Source organism: Strix aluco, chromosome 8 (assembly GCF_031877795.1).
Source record: "Strix aluco isolate bStrAlu1 chromosome 8, bStrAlu1.hap1, whole genome shotgun sequence".
Lineage (NCBI taxonomy): Eukaryota > Metazoa > Chordata > Aves > Strigiformes > Strigidae > Strix > Strix aluco.
The window spans coordinates 17,923,259-17,940,056 of record NC_133938.1 but is presented as its reverse complement, the minus strand read 5'-3'; the positions used below and the strand labels follow the sequence as shown (position 1 = coordinate 17,940,056).

At 35.9% G+C, this 16,798-nt stretch overlaps 1 protein-coding gene across 3 annotated transcripts in view; it reads right to left on the bottom strand.

Annotated features, from left to right (window-relative positions):
- PKN2 (protein kinase N2) overlaps positions 1 to 16,798 on the bottom strand; it is a 58,060-nt gene that overhangs the window by 32,890 nt on the left and 8,372 nt on the right. For all 3 annotated transcript variants that reach the window (XR_012624141.1, XM_074832431.1, XM_074832432.1), the window contains exon 2: positions 443 to 743. Coding sequence is in view for 2 of the 3 variants with exons in the window: in XM_074832431.1 (XP_074688532.1) it covers positions 443 to 743 (301 nt within the window). In the remaining variant the exon portion in view is untranslated. The remainder of the gene's footprint in view (positions 1 to 442; positions 744 to 16,798) is intronic.

Below are 16,798 nucleotides of genomic sequence, written 5' to 3'. Positions count from 1 at the left end.
TTTAAAAAAACCAAACAACCCCCTAAACTTTTAAGTATAAATGTAATTTTTTTCCCCATAGAATAAAAATTATGCCTACAGTGTAACTTGGAGAAAGTCACTGGGTGGGCTACTGAAATTTGCTTCTATACAGTGGAAAAACTATTAGGAAATCCTATAGTGATTGAGAAAATATTTTAATACAGTAATAACTGAAAGTGAAGAACTGGTACATGTTAGGTTAATCTTTAGAGCATCTTCAAACAGTCTGTGCTCCCCAGAAAACTATTTAAAACTCAAAGGGACTGGACACTTATTTGTGAATCAAAACAAATAGGCATACATAAGTAACAAACTCACCACCTATGGATTTGCTCATTCCCAGAGCAATTTTTTCAAGTGAAATGGGATACACCTTATCTAAACTAAGAAGAAAACCAGATCTCACAATAACGTATGGTACCTGCAACATCTTCTGGATCCGTTACAACAATGTGTGCATTTAACTCCTGTAACTTATGATGCAAGTCTTCTAACTTCTTATTCGATTTTTTCAAAATGTTGTCCACATATGCCAAGTTCTTTTTATCCGTTGTGACCTTCCTGAGGTTCTCTGCTCCCTCCTTGATTTTAAGTTCCTTCCTTATTTCCCGCTTGATTTGGTCCTTTATTTCATCCAGCTTCTGCTGTACCATTGTATCTGAAAAGTCCAATTTTTGGCCCGTGCTCACATTCTCAGAGGCTACAAGACTTTTGGCATCCCCCTAGAAAGAAAAACAGTAATATAACTACCAGAAAACACTGTTTCTTGACAACGCATGCTGCACACTTAAAATGACTAGGCTTTAGGCCTCTGTATATTAAGCACTCACTTTGTAAGACCATTTACTAACCATGGGTCTACAGGCATGTTGCCCTAAAGCAACAAGTCTCACAAGACATTACACGTTAACCAGAGTTACATTTTACAACAGATTTATTTTAAATTTAGTGACATCTTTACTATGCCTATTTTTAACACCAAAAGATTTAAATACTTCTGGATTTGTCATGGCTGCCTGCCTGGCAGTTATATGCCTCAGAGCTAATGACTCACATTTGTAATTTTCTAGATTTAATTGTGTGTTTTAATAGACCAAATGGATACAGGAAATAAGACTAACTTCTAACAATTATTATCTATGATGAATTTTTGTACATTCGTTAGAATAGATTCCTTTTAAAGACTGTAAAAAATAGTTAAAAAAACCTTGGTGGTGTTTGCAAATGTTTAAAGGAATACTGGCATCTTTATAAAGATTTGTCAAGATGTTACTGGAAAATAGATTTGGTAGATTTTTTTAAAAAAAATCCCTTAAGTAAAGCCTTTCACATGAAAAAATAATCTTACTTTCTTGTGCAGGCAAGCTAGGCTGAAATAAAAAAAAAAAGAGAAAGAAAAATGTTGAAATGTTGCAGTGATGAATAAGAGTTGATGTAGTAAGGGAGCAGGAGATGTAAAGCCTTCAGACCACCAGTACCTATGACATAATACTTGTGCCTAGCATATGTTTACATATCAAGAAGTAAGAGTACAAAGGACATGTTATGGAACCTACATCAATAAAGTACAAATACTGTTAACTACATATGTAATAACACTTCCTGTGTGTCTTATACAGGGACCCTGTACAATGAGTAGACACTAGGTCCTACCCAAGAAGTCTTAGCTAGAGCGAGTGAAGATCAAAGAAGGGCCTTCCTGTACTTAGAATCTGATCCAGTCATAATTCAGGGTGTATTTAGTAAATGTGTGGCTTGATCTGTACATAACTACCCAAAAGACCAAAATTTCAGTAAATTTTCTTAAACACAATGAAGAAATTGCCTAGACTTCTGAAATATTTGGGTGGACAGTAAGGTATTTGAAGGGATGATCCAGAATTTGAAAGTTTTGGGTGTAAAATTAGTTGTCATCACTATTTGCTGTTGGAAACACCAACAATACAGCAGAGGAAACAGTAGAAGAAAACATTCAGGAAGAAGTTCAAGTAGTACAGCACTGGGCTAATAAACTGTAAGAATATCCCAGAACATATGATCTCTAGATATAGTTCACAATGACTTGTATGTTTTTGAAACAATTTGGGGAAATTAGAATCATGAAGGTTACACCTGGGCCATACAAGTCAATAGATAATGCTGGTCACAGTATTTAAATCTGTACACATTACAATGATACTGCCTTCCATAAGCAAGATCCAATCTACTAGTCCTCAACTATAATTTTACAAGTTTACTAAATCATCTTTAAACTCCTCATATTAAAACATTTCTACGCAGTTAACAATATTCTTAAATATTAAAAGCAGTCAGAATCACCATCTTGCCACAGAATTTGTCTATCAGCAAAAAAACCAACAAATAAGCAATTTAAAAATTGCAGAGTAAGGAATGAAAGGGGGAAAAAATTTTTGCAAATTTATACTTAAAGGGCACTTGTGATTCCTGTAAGTACACTTCTGTTAGTGCAGATTAAAATAATATGTAGAGAGGCTATTAATAGTAGTACTGGGAAATACATGATATTGTTTCCATATATAGGCGTATAAAAAGAATCAGCTTTTTAAAAAAAAATAATCAATAGTGATGAGCAGCTAGTACAAAGGTTCATACCCATAATGAAGGAAACCAACCACCAAGTGTTGAGTGTTTCATTTTGAGGAACAACTGAAACTGAAAATAAATTCATACAGCAACTATATAGCAAACGATTTAAGTACCTCCAGATTAGATTCAGATCTTTGATTTCCCTCTAACACAAAAATTTATGATGTAAAAAAAAGCTTCAAGATTAGTATACTATTTAGCCTTTAAAAACAGAGATCAAAACAGTGCTTGTAAATAAAAAAGTGTGTATTTTTAAACCATAAGCCTTTGCATCTGTTCTGCAAGCTTCTTAGCAATAATCTCATCATCTACCTCCTTCAAAGCATATTACACTTTTCAGTTTACAGAAGACAAAGAGTAAATGTAAAAAAACAACCCCAAACCAAAAGAAAACCTTTATTCTGTATTCCAATAGCACCTGAAGTATGCTAAAATTATGCCAAGAATGTACACTTCTCAAACAGAACAATGTAATTAACATATAAATAATTCAGAAATATTCTTGACTAGGGTTTCCCAAAGAGACTTCAGTTAATTGTTTATCTATTGAACAATAACGTATTTTGTTACAGGGGAGGTTTTTATCCCTCTACAGGCCCTACATCCCACCTGGTAAAGGGATGTTATGCTCTTCCATAAACAGGTTTTTGGAGCCCTTGTTCCAGATATAGAGTCTCTAACAAGTCTTCAATTAAATTAAATCTCCATGATCATTAGTAATTTGCATTCCAAATTTCCAGTAATTAAGTTAAAGTTCTGCTCAGCTTGAGCAGTCTCAGCAGCATCTTTGTCCCTGGACTTAAGGGTTTCAGGATACAGTCTTCTTCAACCTGCTTCTGACACAGCTAAGAGTTCAACAGTGTGGATGCTAATACTGAAAGCTGGTTGCATTGCCTGTGCATTTAAGCATTCATCTTTAAAAGCCCCCAAAAGCCACAGATGATGTTCCCGTCTCTCTTGTCATCTGAGTTAATTATACTTTTGAACTAAAAGTATCCTGTCACCTAGACGTGTCACCTGGTACAAAGGCCACTGTGAAATAACCAGTCTTCCAAGGAGGCAACTGTGCACTCAGTGACCCCGAAGGTCGCTGTGAAGGCAGAGCAAGAGCGTGTTCTGCAATCAAAGATGCTCTGCTCCTGTGCTGACATGTTTTGCTGCTGGGATGCAACAAAGGTTTGAGACAGATCCTCATGCTGTAGATATGAGCAGCCTCAGCAAAGTTCCATTTTAAAATGGAGATAATGTCAAGATGGCCACAACTGGGCAGAATGTCTAATAGTTGAGTAAGAGAAGTGAAGTAAGATTTTTTTCTTCAAGAAAAGCACCTCCCAAAATGCCAAACTCAAACACTACTTTTAAACTGAGAAGTGAGTTAAAACACAGGATATTCCAGCTTTATTTGATGACAACCTATTACAAGTCTCTACTTAGAGATGAATATTCTTTCAAAAAATTATTTTTCCCATTTGGATAAACTCCCTCCCTGGTTGAGCCTCACATCCATTAGGATGTAGGTGTTCTGTCCCCTCAACCTGAAAATTAAGTGTTTTAAAAGAAACAACAGTTAGAGGCAGGGGCCAGGTCCTTTCCTTTGCACTGCTCAAGCAGGCAAAGACAGAAGAAATCATTCACGTTCTCTATGCCAAGAAACCATCAATGGATTTTGCACAGCCACTTCCTTTGGTCTCCCTCCTAGAATCATTTAACATAAAGTATCTTAAGAGTGGAAATGCTCTGAAGCAGATAATGACTAAACCACTCCGGCTGGCAAAATGGAGAACAGGCCTCACTGCTTTAAAACCCAAGACAAAAGAATGGGCAGCCAGTTATTGATTCTCAGTTTCTTTTTTAATTCTGGTAGTGCTTTGACTGCTGGTTAAAAGAGAGGAGCCAATCTTTGTTGGGTGGTCCCAGGACTGGACCACTCCGCATAGCACCCTTCTTGCCCCTGCGCCACAGCAGTCTGCTGCTGACCTAGTTCTTTGCCCCAGCAGCAGCAAAGGGCAGCAGGCACCCGGTGCTGCTGCTAACAACCTGCTCTGGGCTGTACGGAAAGCAATTAGAGGCAGTGGTGCATACTTCTTTGCAATGGGAAAATACATGTTTATGAGCCAGACTGGAGATTTCTGAAACATTTCAGCATGTAATGAAACTGAAGCTATGTTTACAACAATAAACTATCAAAGACCACAAATTAGATACTACTGCTTAAAAAAAAAAAAAGAAAAAGGAAAAGGAATCCACATATATAGCTTTCCTACTGCAATGGCCTAATGACTCAACCTCACTTTGATTGCTGGCTCAAAGACTATCTATTTACATAGATGAATTCAAGATGCCACCCTTCAATTTCTGTACTCCTGGGAAATGTTTTAAGTATAGCTGCTGAAAATAATGGGTAGTGGTCTGAGCATGTCTTTTAATAATGCACAGAATTTATTCTGGCTGATGTGGTGAAAGACAGTAGTGATGTTTATGAAAGCCCATGGGGGCCCTGCACTTTTTCCTCAGGTCAATTCTGAACCAAATAATTGGTGAAGCAGGTACCTTGCCAAACTGCACTTACCACCCAAACTCCCATTTAAGAATAAAATGTCTAAATTGCTGAACGATGGAAATGCTACTGCTGAATAGAAGAGAGTACCATGAATCTGAACATATCAGAGAAGCTGCTTAAGTTGTGTAAACTGAATGATTTTCAATTCAAAATGAGATTCTCAAATTGCCATCTCTTAGAATAAAAAGATAATGCTAAAATCCTGGGCATTGATAACTCCCAAAGACTTGCTCCTAAAAGCACAGTACAGCTGCACTGCCTTATACCATGTATTCACCATCGAGAATACTAAATAGGGCAAGAACTCAGCTCCTGGTAGGAATTGTTATAGAAGGGAAGTGGAGCCTTAAACTACAGCACGCTTAACAGCTGATGAGTACTCATGCACAATATTATTTACACTTCACATTAACTTGCTACTAGCACACACTCAACCTGCCTTTTGGAGAGAGAAAAAAAAAAAAAGACCATGTCAAAACTCACAGTAAAACTATGTATATTTTTTCCTAAAACTATTACCATTCATTTTTAAATGCTCCTGAATTTTAGCAGCCATTTCAATAGGTGATAATAGACAATTAAACAGTAAGAAAACCTGTTTGGCCATTTAATATAAGCATATTCATTTCAAATATAAAAATAGGATTTTCATCTTATGTATGATTAAAAAGTTACCCTAATCCAGAAAGACTAAATGTTTATTAATTTTTCATTTCATTTTGAAGAGCTGGAAGTACAGATTTGGAACTATTAGGTCTCTTAGTATAATTTTCTGAATAGTCTTTTAGAAACAAAAAAAGGTTAAAAAAAAAAGTTGTTTTTCTGAGCTAACTGCCAAGGTCCCTGAAGCTCTCTATAGTAATTCCTGAAACTACAGTAGCCTTTGATTTTAAGAACAATGTTAATCAATTGCAAACTTCCCTTCCCCCCTGAAGTCATTCATAAAACCAGATGTGACGGCTTGTCTGGATTACTGGAACTACATGGACTATTTCCTCCTGCCCAGAAGCAAATGTGATTGTGGTCAAGATCTCAGCACTCACCCAATGTCAAGAACAAAAAAAACCCTTGCAGGCTTAATAGATTTTGGCATTAGTTTGCTGTGCTAACATGTCGCAAATCAGGATTTAAATTTAATCTAAGTCACAGCTCTCTGCTTTGTAACAAGAGGCTGTTTAAGGCACAAATGTCCATAGTGCATGGCATTATACATGGATGATTTCAAGTAGGATACTAATTAAATGGGGTTCAATTCCTGTGTGCAAACAGTGAGTGCCTGGCTGCATCTATAAGAGATGGAACAGATACAAAAGAAAGTATTCCTTAAAATAGGGATGTCCAACCTACATTTCTCAATCACGTGGTTCCCTTTGCCCCTCTCTCCCAGTTTCAGCTGTGGCCCTGATGAACACTTCAGGAGGAATATTTGCTTTTAATCATGCAAAAGCTGCTGGGCCACATCACTCAGTCCTACAGCACCTGTATGAAAAGCTGTGTGGCCTGCCTCAGCCAGAACATTGCACCTAAACAGGTAATAAAATTCCCTGGGGATTTCTTGCTAACATGTAGGCTTCTAGCCGCAAATAATCCCTGATTGCCAGCATTTACTAACGTAAAGAGCACACTCCTGAAAAGGTGCTCCAACAGCACTCGCTCACAGAACTGGAAGTTGTGTCCATGCAGCTCTGTCGACATCGATTATAGAAAGGGGCATAAGAAAGAGAGAGATTTCCTCACCATGGAAGGAAAGGCAAACATTTTAAGAAATGCTGCTTTCAGCTGCTTCTCATTGTAGCAGCTCCTGATGGTTTTATGCTAGGAGAAGGACCTGTAAGGAAGCTTGCAAAGAAATATGACGTTAAAAGAAAAACCTCACAATCGCCTTTCTCATGGTCATGAGAACTTGACAGAGACTGTGGCAGAGCACAAGCAATGAGCACCTGACTCCAAGATCACCAGATGGCTACAGTATCCAAAAAGCACAACTAGATATTCTGGCAACAGGCATGGTACAGACACTTCAGCAGTTTCCAAACTTTTATCTGTAACTTCAAGTTCTTACTCCCAGCCAAAAAATTCCAATGGAGCCCAGCACAGTGGAAACAAACCTTACCCTCTTTCAGATGTGCGAAAGAAACAGCACAAATCTCCATTATGATGAATGGGGCCTGCTGTCACAATTTTATTTACATGTGTCCAGGAACAAGATCAGCACATGAAATTATGCCTATAACAAGGCCAGTCCTCCACTCCCTGAGAGCTTGGTGTCTTAATTTAGCTTGTCATTTTTAAGTGCATGTGAAGTACCAATGATTACCAGTGGTGCTACAGTAACTGAGTTAGTATAACATGATAAAGAAACAGAATACATACACAGAAGAAAACTGCATTTTACTTAATGAATATGGTCTCAAGCAGTCCACACACAGTAGCAGAAGCTCTATTAAATGCCAAAATATAAATGAGTTCTTTCAAGGTACAGGGAAAAAGGGCAAAAGATTTTATGAACTGTTAATACCATACTGCATGCTGGAAGCATCTCTGGTAACGATGCATCATAGAAGTGTGCCAAGACAACTGAAGTAATTCCCCCTAAAATGCAGCCTCACCCAAATACATGCAGTAGAAGCAGTGAAATGATAAATTCTCATCTAATTCATGCAATATTATCATAGCATGTATTCATAATGTGATAAATATATACACTCCTGTCTAAAAGATGAGGAAATGGTGGATTAAATGACAGTTCAATAAATGAAAGAGAAGCAAGTTCAAAGCAGCACAACATATTTTAAGAAAAGAGGTCCCTTACTCACAGCCTCTGAACTGGAACTGTACATTTAACGTACTGGACTAGGCAGCAATAATGGACATGCATGTGTGTCATATCTCCTACTGCCAACACAGGAATTCCATGCACAATCTTGTTTTGTATTTTCCAGATCTGATCTGGAAAATTTAGTCTTCTTTTGAGACATACTTTGGGGAAAAATTCTTAAAGTCCCATTACACAAATAAAACTATGAAGAATTGTAAATAGCAGAGAAATTACTATTTTTGTGTGTTTGACAGTTTGAGACTGCTTTGAAAAAACCTTAAATTTTAAAATCGATAGCAAAAATAGGCACTGAAAGATTTACGTTTTGGGGTGGTTTTGTTTCTTTGTTATTTTAAACACTTTCAAATAAACATGGAGTTAGTTTTCTTCATGGGAACATCTGTAACTTTCTGTACCATGTAAATATATAAACAGTTTCATCCTAATGGCCTAGAATTATTTCTTGAATATATACTTCAGTATGTACTTTTAAAATAAAGTGTATATTTTAATATTCTTGCCAAATACTACGCATGGGTATGCATGGTATCTGTTTCTTTTAGAAATTAATACTAATTTGAATTACTGCTAGAGACTAAACCAAGGGCTTTTTGAGAGAAATTCTTATCACTAGACTTGTCCCAGTTTGACTTGACTGATTTCTCTGTAGTTACATTAGGCTCATGTTTGGTGCAAGCAGTTGTTTTACTGCTCTGAAATGCTTGAAGTCCAACATAACTTACTGAAGAAACAGAATTATTTAAGACAAAGCTAAGGTCACGCAAATGTTGTGTGGAGAATTTGCCTCTAAGTACTAGTAGTATAGAAACTAGTAATCTGTCCACAAGAGATAAACATGATAAACACTCTCCCCCTTCCCCAAATAAAACATAACTAGTAAGGTATCTGTTGAAGTGTGTGTTAAAGCAAACATCTAAAATAAAGCAGTTGTTCTGCTACAGAAAGTTAGTACAATTTTGTTTTATGTCACCCCAATATAAATACTTCTATTTTTTTTTTCATATAAAATATTTATGTAATTTTGTCTAACATTCAGAGTGGAATAATATTACACATATATCTTAAGATGTTGGAAAAAATAATACTGCTATATTATCCAAGCTACAGGATACGATGTTTAATTTGGTAGAAGAGATTTTCAAAAGGTAGAAAGGTCAAGTCAACAGACATGAGTCACAATCATACCTTAGGACTTTGATAACTCCTCCTCAAACACAATGCACACTGTACAAAGGTGATAAGTTTGTTGGGCATGTATCCAAAAAATATACTTACCTTAATGTAAAGTTAACATTGCAACTATACATTTTCAACAGCCATAATGTTAAAATGAAGATAAAAATGTGTGGTTAAATTTCTGCTTGTGAAGAAGTTTTAATCACTATGCAGAAATATAAAAATAAAACCCCAAGGAACCCAAACTGCAGTTATTAATACTTAACGACAAAAAGGTCCACTCCCATTTGTAAGGTGGTTTACTTCTATTATAAAAATGAATTAGATAATAGCTATTATTACTTAATTAAGAGGTATTAATATCTATCTCAGATAATGCAATGGATTGACCATTCTGCTCATCCACAAATTACAGTATCAGCTATTGCCAGATCTGTAGGTGGTGGTACTTAAAGCGTTACACATTCTAACTAAACTACAGAAGAAGAATGCTAAAATGCCTTAATACAAAAACAAGTCAGTACAATTTGGGACTTCTCTGTTCTTTCAGTGCAGGTTAAAAATCTTAAATCATTGAAATGATGTAAAAGAAATCCTCAGCTAGTAAACAGGGATTTCTATAAGTGTCAGGACACTGTTAAAGAACAATACACTAATTCTTTACCCTGAAAAGCACATCAAAGTGCTCCATATATGAGAATCTCCATTTCTGGGATGGATAATTATGATTTGAAAAAAAAAAAAAAAAAAAAAAAAAATCAATCTCTTTGGTTCTGGCAATTCCGGCTTTCAGCACAGACAACTGATATGTTAGTCCATTTAACTTTACTATATTTTACAGGAGCTATTTTTAGCCATTGCAAAACTAATGGAAGAGTTGAGAGTCTACATTCCACTCTAATTAAGACATCATCTTTAGCAGCCAACTATTTTGTACATTATAAATGCAGCAATACATATCAGAGATAATACTAACATCTGTTTTATGAGGCAACAGGCCAAGTGGCTACGTACTAGATCTTGGTGAAGGAACCAAATTTTTTTTGCTTTCTAGGACTGTGCAACAGTGCCTTCACCACAGCTTGGTGGCTGAATCTGTTAATACAGAAAATGGATGTATGTTTGTATTATATACCAGGGAACTATGTCTTTATGCTCTAGGATTGAGAACTCTTTCACAGTAGTTGTGGGCTATTATATCTGAAGTTACTTAAGTTCACACCCTACAATCCAACCAGCTGGGAATGCTGTTCCTGTTTTCATCTCCAGCAGTAAAAGAAAGATAGAAAAGTTCCTTAAATCCTTTCCTCATCTTTACAGGTGGTCAGTAGAAAAGATCACTTTTCACTATCGGGGATAAGTGTTGCCACACCTAAAATTCCACTTGCAGAGATACAGGCATCTCATTCCATGCCTTTCCAGTAAAAGTTTATGGATGAACACAGAGTTATTTATAGAAGCATTACTTCACATCCCCATTTGTCTGAGGCTTTTAGGGAGCATCACTAATATATGCTACGATACATCTGAATAGTGCTTTTGGCAACCCTTCTTTCTCTGACCCTTAGAACATGGTAGGAAATTTCTCACTGGCTTTTAATGTCCATTTTCTATTTAAGAATTCCCTAGGTATTAGAGAAGTCATGAAGAAACAGAAGCCTGTCCTAACCTACAACACAAGCAAAAATAAAACTTCCTGACTTAACTCTTTATATGCAACAGCAATGAAAAAGAGGCAGGTGATTTCACTTACTGATTATGCGGACTACAAAAAATTCTTAATGCATTTACATTTCAAAATACAAATCTGCTTAAAGTTTTGTTTATAAAAACTTTCTACATTTTCTTAAGTTTTTAGGAGCTCTGATCCCCCACTGACTCACAGTACAGTAATCCAAATCTACCTTCTTATGACCCAAAACGAACCTCTGACATTTAGATGAAGTTGACAGTGAGAAGTGTTGAATGAAGTCTAGGATTTTAGCTGAAGGATTTCTTAATGCTCATTTAAGTTTTACTCTTTATGTTCAGTCTCAGTACCACCTCCCAAGTAAGCTGTTTTCTGTTTTGCATATATACTTGTGTAGGACTCTCTTCCATCTAGCTCTGGTTACTGGCACAGTTTCATTATCAGCTAAATTGAAAATGGGAAGCATCAGTTTCCAAATAACCAATGCACCAATGAGACCTGTAACGTAACAGAAATAAAGCAGCATAAAACAGCTTTTCAATGCATCATGTATAGGTGTGCCTATAAAAGTAAATCTTAAAGGATATGCTATAAACCCAAGTTTACATAAGAATGGCAAAAAGTTCTCACCTTACAACTATGTTAAACTAAGGGAATGGTATTTTGCTTTTTATACTGCTGAGTACTCAGAAAGCCCACAATGAGGCATACTTGTTAGGGATTTCAATGCCCTTCCTTTCTCAGAGTGGGTAAGATTACACATGCATTCTATGAGTTTTCCAGCACCAATCATGTGAATGGAATCTTGAACGTGGTATTAACCTCTGTTTATCCCAAATCAATCCATTTTTTAAATGTTAAAAGCCTCACCCTATTTTACAGGGCATATATACACAGCAGTTTTCACATACACACACTTACAATTTTAAAAAACATTCTAGAAATTATTTGTTGCCAATATTCCAGTGTAACTGATTTTGATATTCTCAGAACTTTCAAGACATTCTTCTTCAAGGCTAAAAGTTTTCCACATCATTCCAGTTCAGAAGCATTTTAGTTAGCAGGCTGAGAAGAACCTTTTGTTAGTAATCAAAACTGTAGCATGAAAATTATGTTAAACAGAAGTAGAATATTCTGCTTTATTAATAACCAAGAGCTAGAAAAAATACTCTAGATATGACATTCAGCAAAACCTTCATGAAGAAGTCCTTTAAGCTAAAGAAAGAAATTACTGCAGTCAGAAGCTATTTATGGTTGAAGTTTAACCTGTTGCATTCCCAAGAGTATCTACTATGTGTTCCTCTATAATGAGCTATCTAATCTAAAGCATGTCATCTTTAGGAGGCAAAAATATACAAACTTAACTTTTGACTGAAAAATACCAGCAGGCAAACTTCTTCTACTTGATCAAAGAGACTAGCATATTCTGACAGAAACTTAAATTTTAGGAGGTCATGGCTATTTCCTAGATGTATTTGAAAAGGGGGATGGTGTGGGTGTGTTTTTTAAGGTTCTCTCAAGTATTCTATTAAAGATGTCAAGAGTCACAGGAGAAAAATAAAAGTCAGTCTCTATAATAGAAAAAGAAATTAAACTACACAAAATTACAGTCTCAATCTGTCTACACCGTCTTCCAAAATAAGATACTATAGTTAACTCAGGCTAGAATCCTCTCAACTGTACACTGACTTCTCTAAGCACTACTGGTTTCTTTTTCACACCCTTCCTACTGTTTTACCTAGCCAGAATGCAATGAACTGGCATTATTATAAACATTCTGGGGTACAGTCAATGCTTCTGCCTAGACACAGGTTCTCCCCATTTTCTGAAGATGTCAGAACAACAGCCAGCCCTTCCCTTCTCTGTTTGCTAACTCTGAGGGAGGAAGTGGCATCTCTGATCATTCCCAGTCATTGCTGCTGTAATTCAGATTTGCAGGAATTCCCAGTAGACATACTTGACTATGTACTAAGCTTCAAGTATATTCATTGCAATAAAGAAACACTTAAATAGTTCAGAACAGTAGACAGCTCATTTTGTAACAGTGGAAAAATTAATACAAGTAATTAGAAACCTCAGACATTTTCAATATATATGGTTAGTAAAGTCCAAGACAAAAATTAGTGAAGGAAATCTGCAGAAAATATTATATGCTAGATGGAAATCAAGAAGAAAATAGCTCAACTGCATAGTTTAGAAAATGCATGTGAATAAATTCAGAATATGGATGCCTGTAGGTAAGTTTTAAAAATCTGTTTTCTTGAAGTACTATATAAACCTTAAATTAATTCAAGTAAATGCAACAGATGGGAAGTCAGATAAATGCTACAGAAATGAAATGTTACTTTTGAGTCCATAAAACAGTATTGTATATTATAGAAATGAACGAGTTACAAAAATGGGAGACCACTTGCATCTCCCTTGCCTTTCTTCCATACCCAAGGTCATCTGGTTCAAGATTCAAATTGGAGTTAAAGAAACCAATTCCCACGTGCATGGCAGCTGCTGCCCTGACTGTGTCACTGAGTTATTCCCATCAAAAAGAAACACTTCAAAAAATAACACTTTAATATTATGCTGGATGCTAACATGGAAAACAGACAATGATACTGAATACTACTCTACAGCAGACTGATGTTCCTTTTCCTCCTGCAGGTAAACTTCTAATGGCTTTGTTGGTTTTTTTTAAAAGTCTGTTAGAATTAGTTCCATTAAAGCTTGAGAATGTATTCACTAATTCTCTTATACAGATTCCTGATACAGGTGAACCCCAGTTTCTAAAGCATTTAAATTAACAGTTGTAAAAAGTTTCTGCATTTTGCACTATGTTACAACAAAAGACAGAATTCAAGAAAGGAGCTTGACCCCCAAAACAAAAATTAGCTGCTGCTGAATGCCATGCACCTTGCCATAGATACTAATTTTATTTGAAAATGCACATACAAAATGAAAAGGAAAAAAGTCAGATTTAGATATTACTTTGTGAAGTGGCCTGTGTGATGAGGTTCAAATTTGAATCAACTTGATAAAGATGAATAGTTAAAACTGATTAAATTTTTCTCCAACAGACAAATATTTAGTTTGACTCACGACTAAATGATATGAATAAAGAAGTAGAGAACAACAATTAAAAAACCTCTGAAATAAATTATTTTGATCTAATGTTAAAGCACTATCTGTTTTAGATTTCAAAGCGTCATGTTTCCATCTCTTCAGGAGATGAGAGACCAAAGACTCAAATCCTAGCAACTTGAAGAAAAATCATTAAATAATGGGTTAAGTTTCAAGATCAAAATTTAAATAATCTTCCCAAGGATCTCTAATTATACAGATATTATAATTTGCAAATGATAACTTTTAACATCTAGTCATTCTCAGCCTAAAACACCAGCTTCATATGAGCTTATAAATAAACAACAAACAAATTCAAATATTGAAGAAAACATGCTTCCATTAAAGGAGATTGCAGAGTCCTAAATGGGCAGCAGTTCAAGAATGCTACACTAGTAGTCAGGCATGTACGATTTACAGTACTTTTACTTTTCTACTGCTGCCTCTAAGTTTAGAACATGTCCTACAAAAAGGCCTTGCTGATTTTAAAATGTTGTGTAGCTCTGTAGTATGCTTATTTTGGTACTTTTCAACACAAGTCTTTGAAACCCTGCCTTCAGTCTGACTGTCTTCTATAATCTTTTGCTAGAATCTAATTTACTGTATTCTGGCTCCCCACCCCATTATGCAAATGTAGTTCCCCATGTGCTCCGGATAGGTTGTCAGCAGCATACATGCTTACAACTTCAGAGGTTAATAATGTACTTTTGTCTTTTAGTTTTAAGAAAAGCTGACACTTCCTTGTCATCATTTGTCTTATAATTTTAGCCTACGCAACTTGAGAATTAGGGAAGAAATAATCTAGTCATGTCATATGCAGATCTGTCTATAGAGAGAACATCCTCTTAAAACACACTCCACTTAATTGTTTTGCAAAGTCTTCCCGAATAAATAAACACATGAAGTAGAAAAGCAGTGGATGGTTTTACATATTATGCTTGTAAAAACCAACAGGCCACACAGTAAATTTGCATTCCTCCTAAATTCTCAACAATAGTTTTAGAGGCTTCTGGACTTATGTTACTTAAAAATTGAAGTGATAAGATAATATGCATCACAATGATAAAAGAGCAAATTCAATCTTATATCTAATAACCTAAGTGATGTAAACAGTTTAAGTCTTAAAAAAATCTATCATAAAAGGGGTTATGTTCCTCTTCCTGGGGAAGAGAAATAAGAATGGTATGCAGAACAGAACTAAGCAAGTTTTTCCCATTTATCTAAGGACTGGCATAAAGTTTCATGCCCACATTACATAAATAAGCCAGTTGTTAGCAGAGAGCTTTGGAACATCTGGAATCACCAAAACCACTCTCCTTGTTTATTCTAAAGATAATCCTTCCCCCCAACAGCACTTTTTTTTTTTTTTTTTTAAAAAAAAAGTCCCAGATTCTAGTGGCATAGCTGTTATGAAGGTAACACACTCAGAATTTGCCAATCTGTACAAGGAGGAGAAAGAATTGATAATTCTGAAAAGGAATTCAACACCATGAGAACTTTGAAAACATGTAATCACTTTGTAACTTCATATTCTTTATTTCTGCACCATACTTTCAGGCCTTTATTCCCCCCAAATTTGGCTAGATCTCTGAAGCACACACTACTTGTACACAGTAGTTCAAAGTCCTCTAAGTGGTACTTTAATTGATGCTCATGGGACCATTAAGCTGCATTTGGTTATTGCAAACGTTCAACTCGCCATTTGGAGTTTTTCCTACTAAATGTTCAAATGGCTTGCAGCTACTGAACTGTTCAATAACTGACAAACGTATTCATACCAAACTGTAATACCTCACACTCTTCATTATCTTTATGGACAGTAATTTACAGTATTATTTGCACAGTAAGTCTTTACTCCAAAATTTGATCCCATCTGTTTCAATTGTAAACTTTTCTTTTACTTAAGTTAGAGAAATAACAAAAAGACTCAAGATTTTTCAAAACTACTCCTTGCCTTGAGTGTGTAAAAGGTTTAACAGCAACTTCTGAAATTTAGCAAATAAAATTGTGGTCATATCCCCACATTCTCCTAGTGTACTGCTACAAAACCTTAACACTATTCTCAACCTTCGACATCAAACTAAATGAAACTAAATCTTCCATCCATGCATTTTCAGACAAACACGTTTTTACTGTCACATGCAGCATATTGTAAGACCTTCCACCTGAAGAATGCAAAGCTAGAAAAGCATTGCCATAGACAGTGCATGGACTGTTAGTTATCTATACATTCATCTGCAGCAGAACTGGACTCTTCACAATCCCTAGCTCAAGCCACATACATGAGAGTAAATCTCAGCCTGTAATCTTATAAATATTTTACTGCATAAACCAGCATTGCAAGCAAAAAAACCCCACGCCCTAAAGAACCAGCAGTCCTATCCTCCCTTAACAGTTTGTTCCTGCCCCAGACCATTTGCTGTTATACGCCAGTACAAACCTTTACGTGGCCACACAGTGAACTGGACTGTGAATCTGATCTGGCTGAAAACTGATTTAGGGCAGAAAAAAAAAAACCAACCACCAAAACAAAACTAACAACAAAATCTGTTCACCATATAGCTGTCTGTGCAAACCTAAAGCAACACAACATGGCACACGCTCCTTTTCAGCAGCAGTACCAGCTGACAAAGTCTGACACTTTCTTTGAACAGCCTCAAGTCTGTACGGGCAAAGCTTCCAGTTCCAGCACACGGTGTGGTCTATTAACCAACTTGAACTTTTCCATCCTACATTTACATCACAGACCTGTCTTGTGTCATAGTGATCTGTAACAAAAAAATGAAGTGAATAT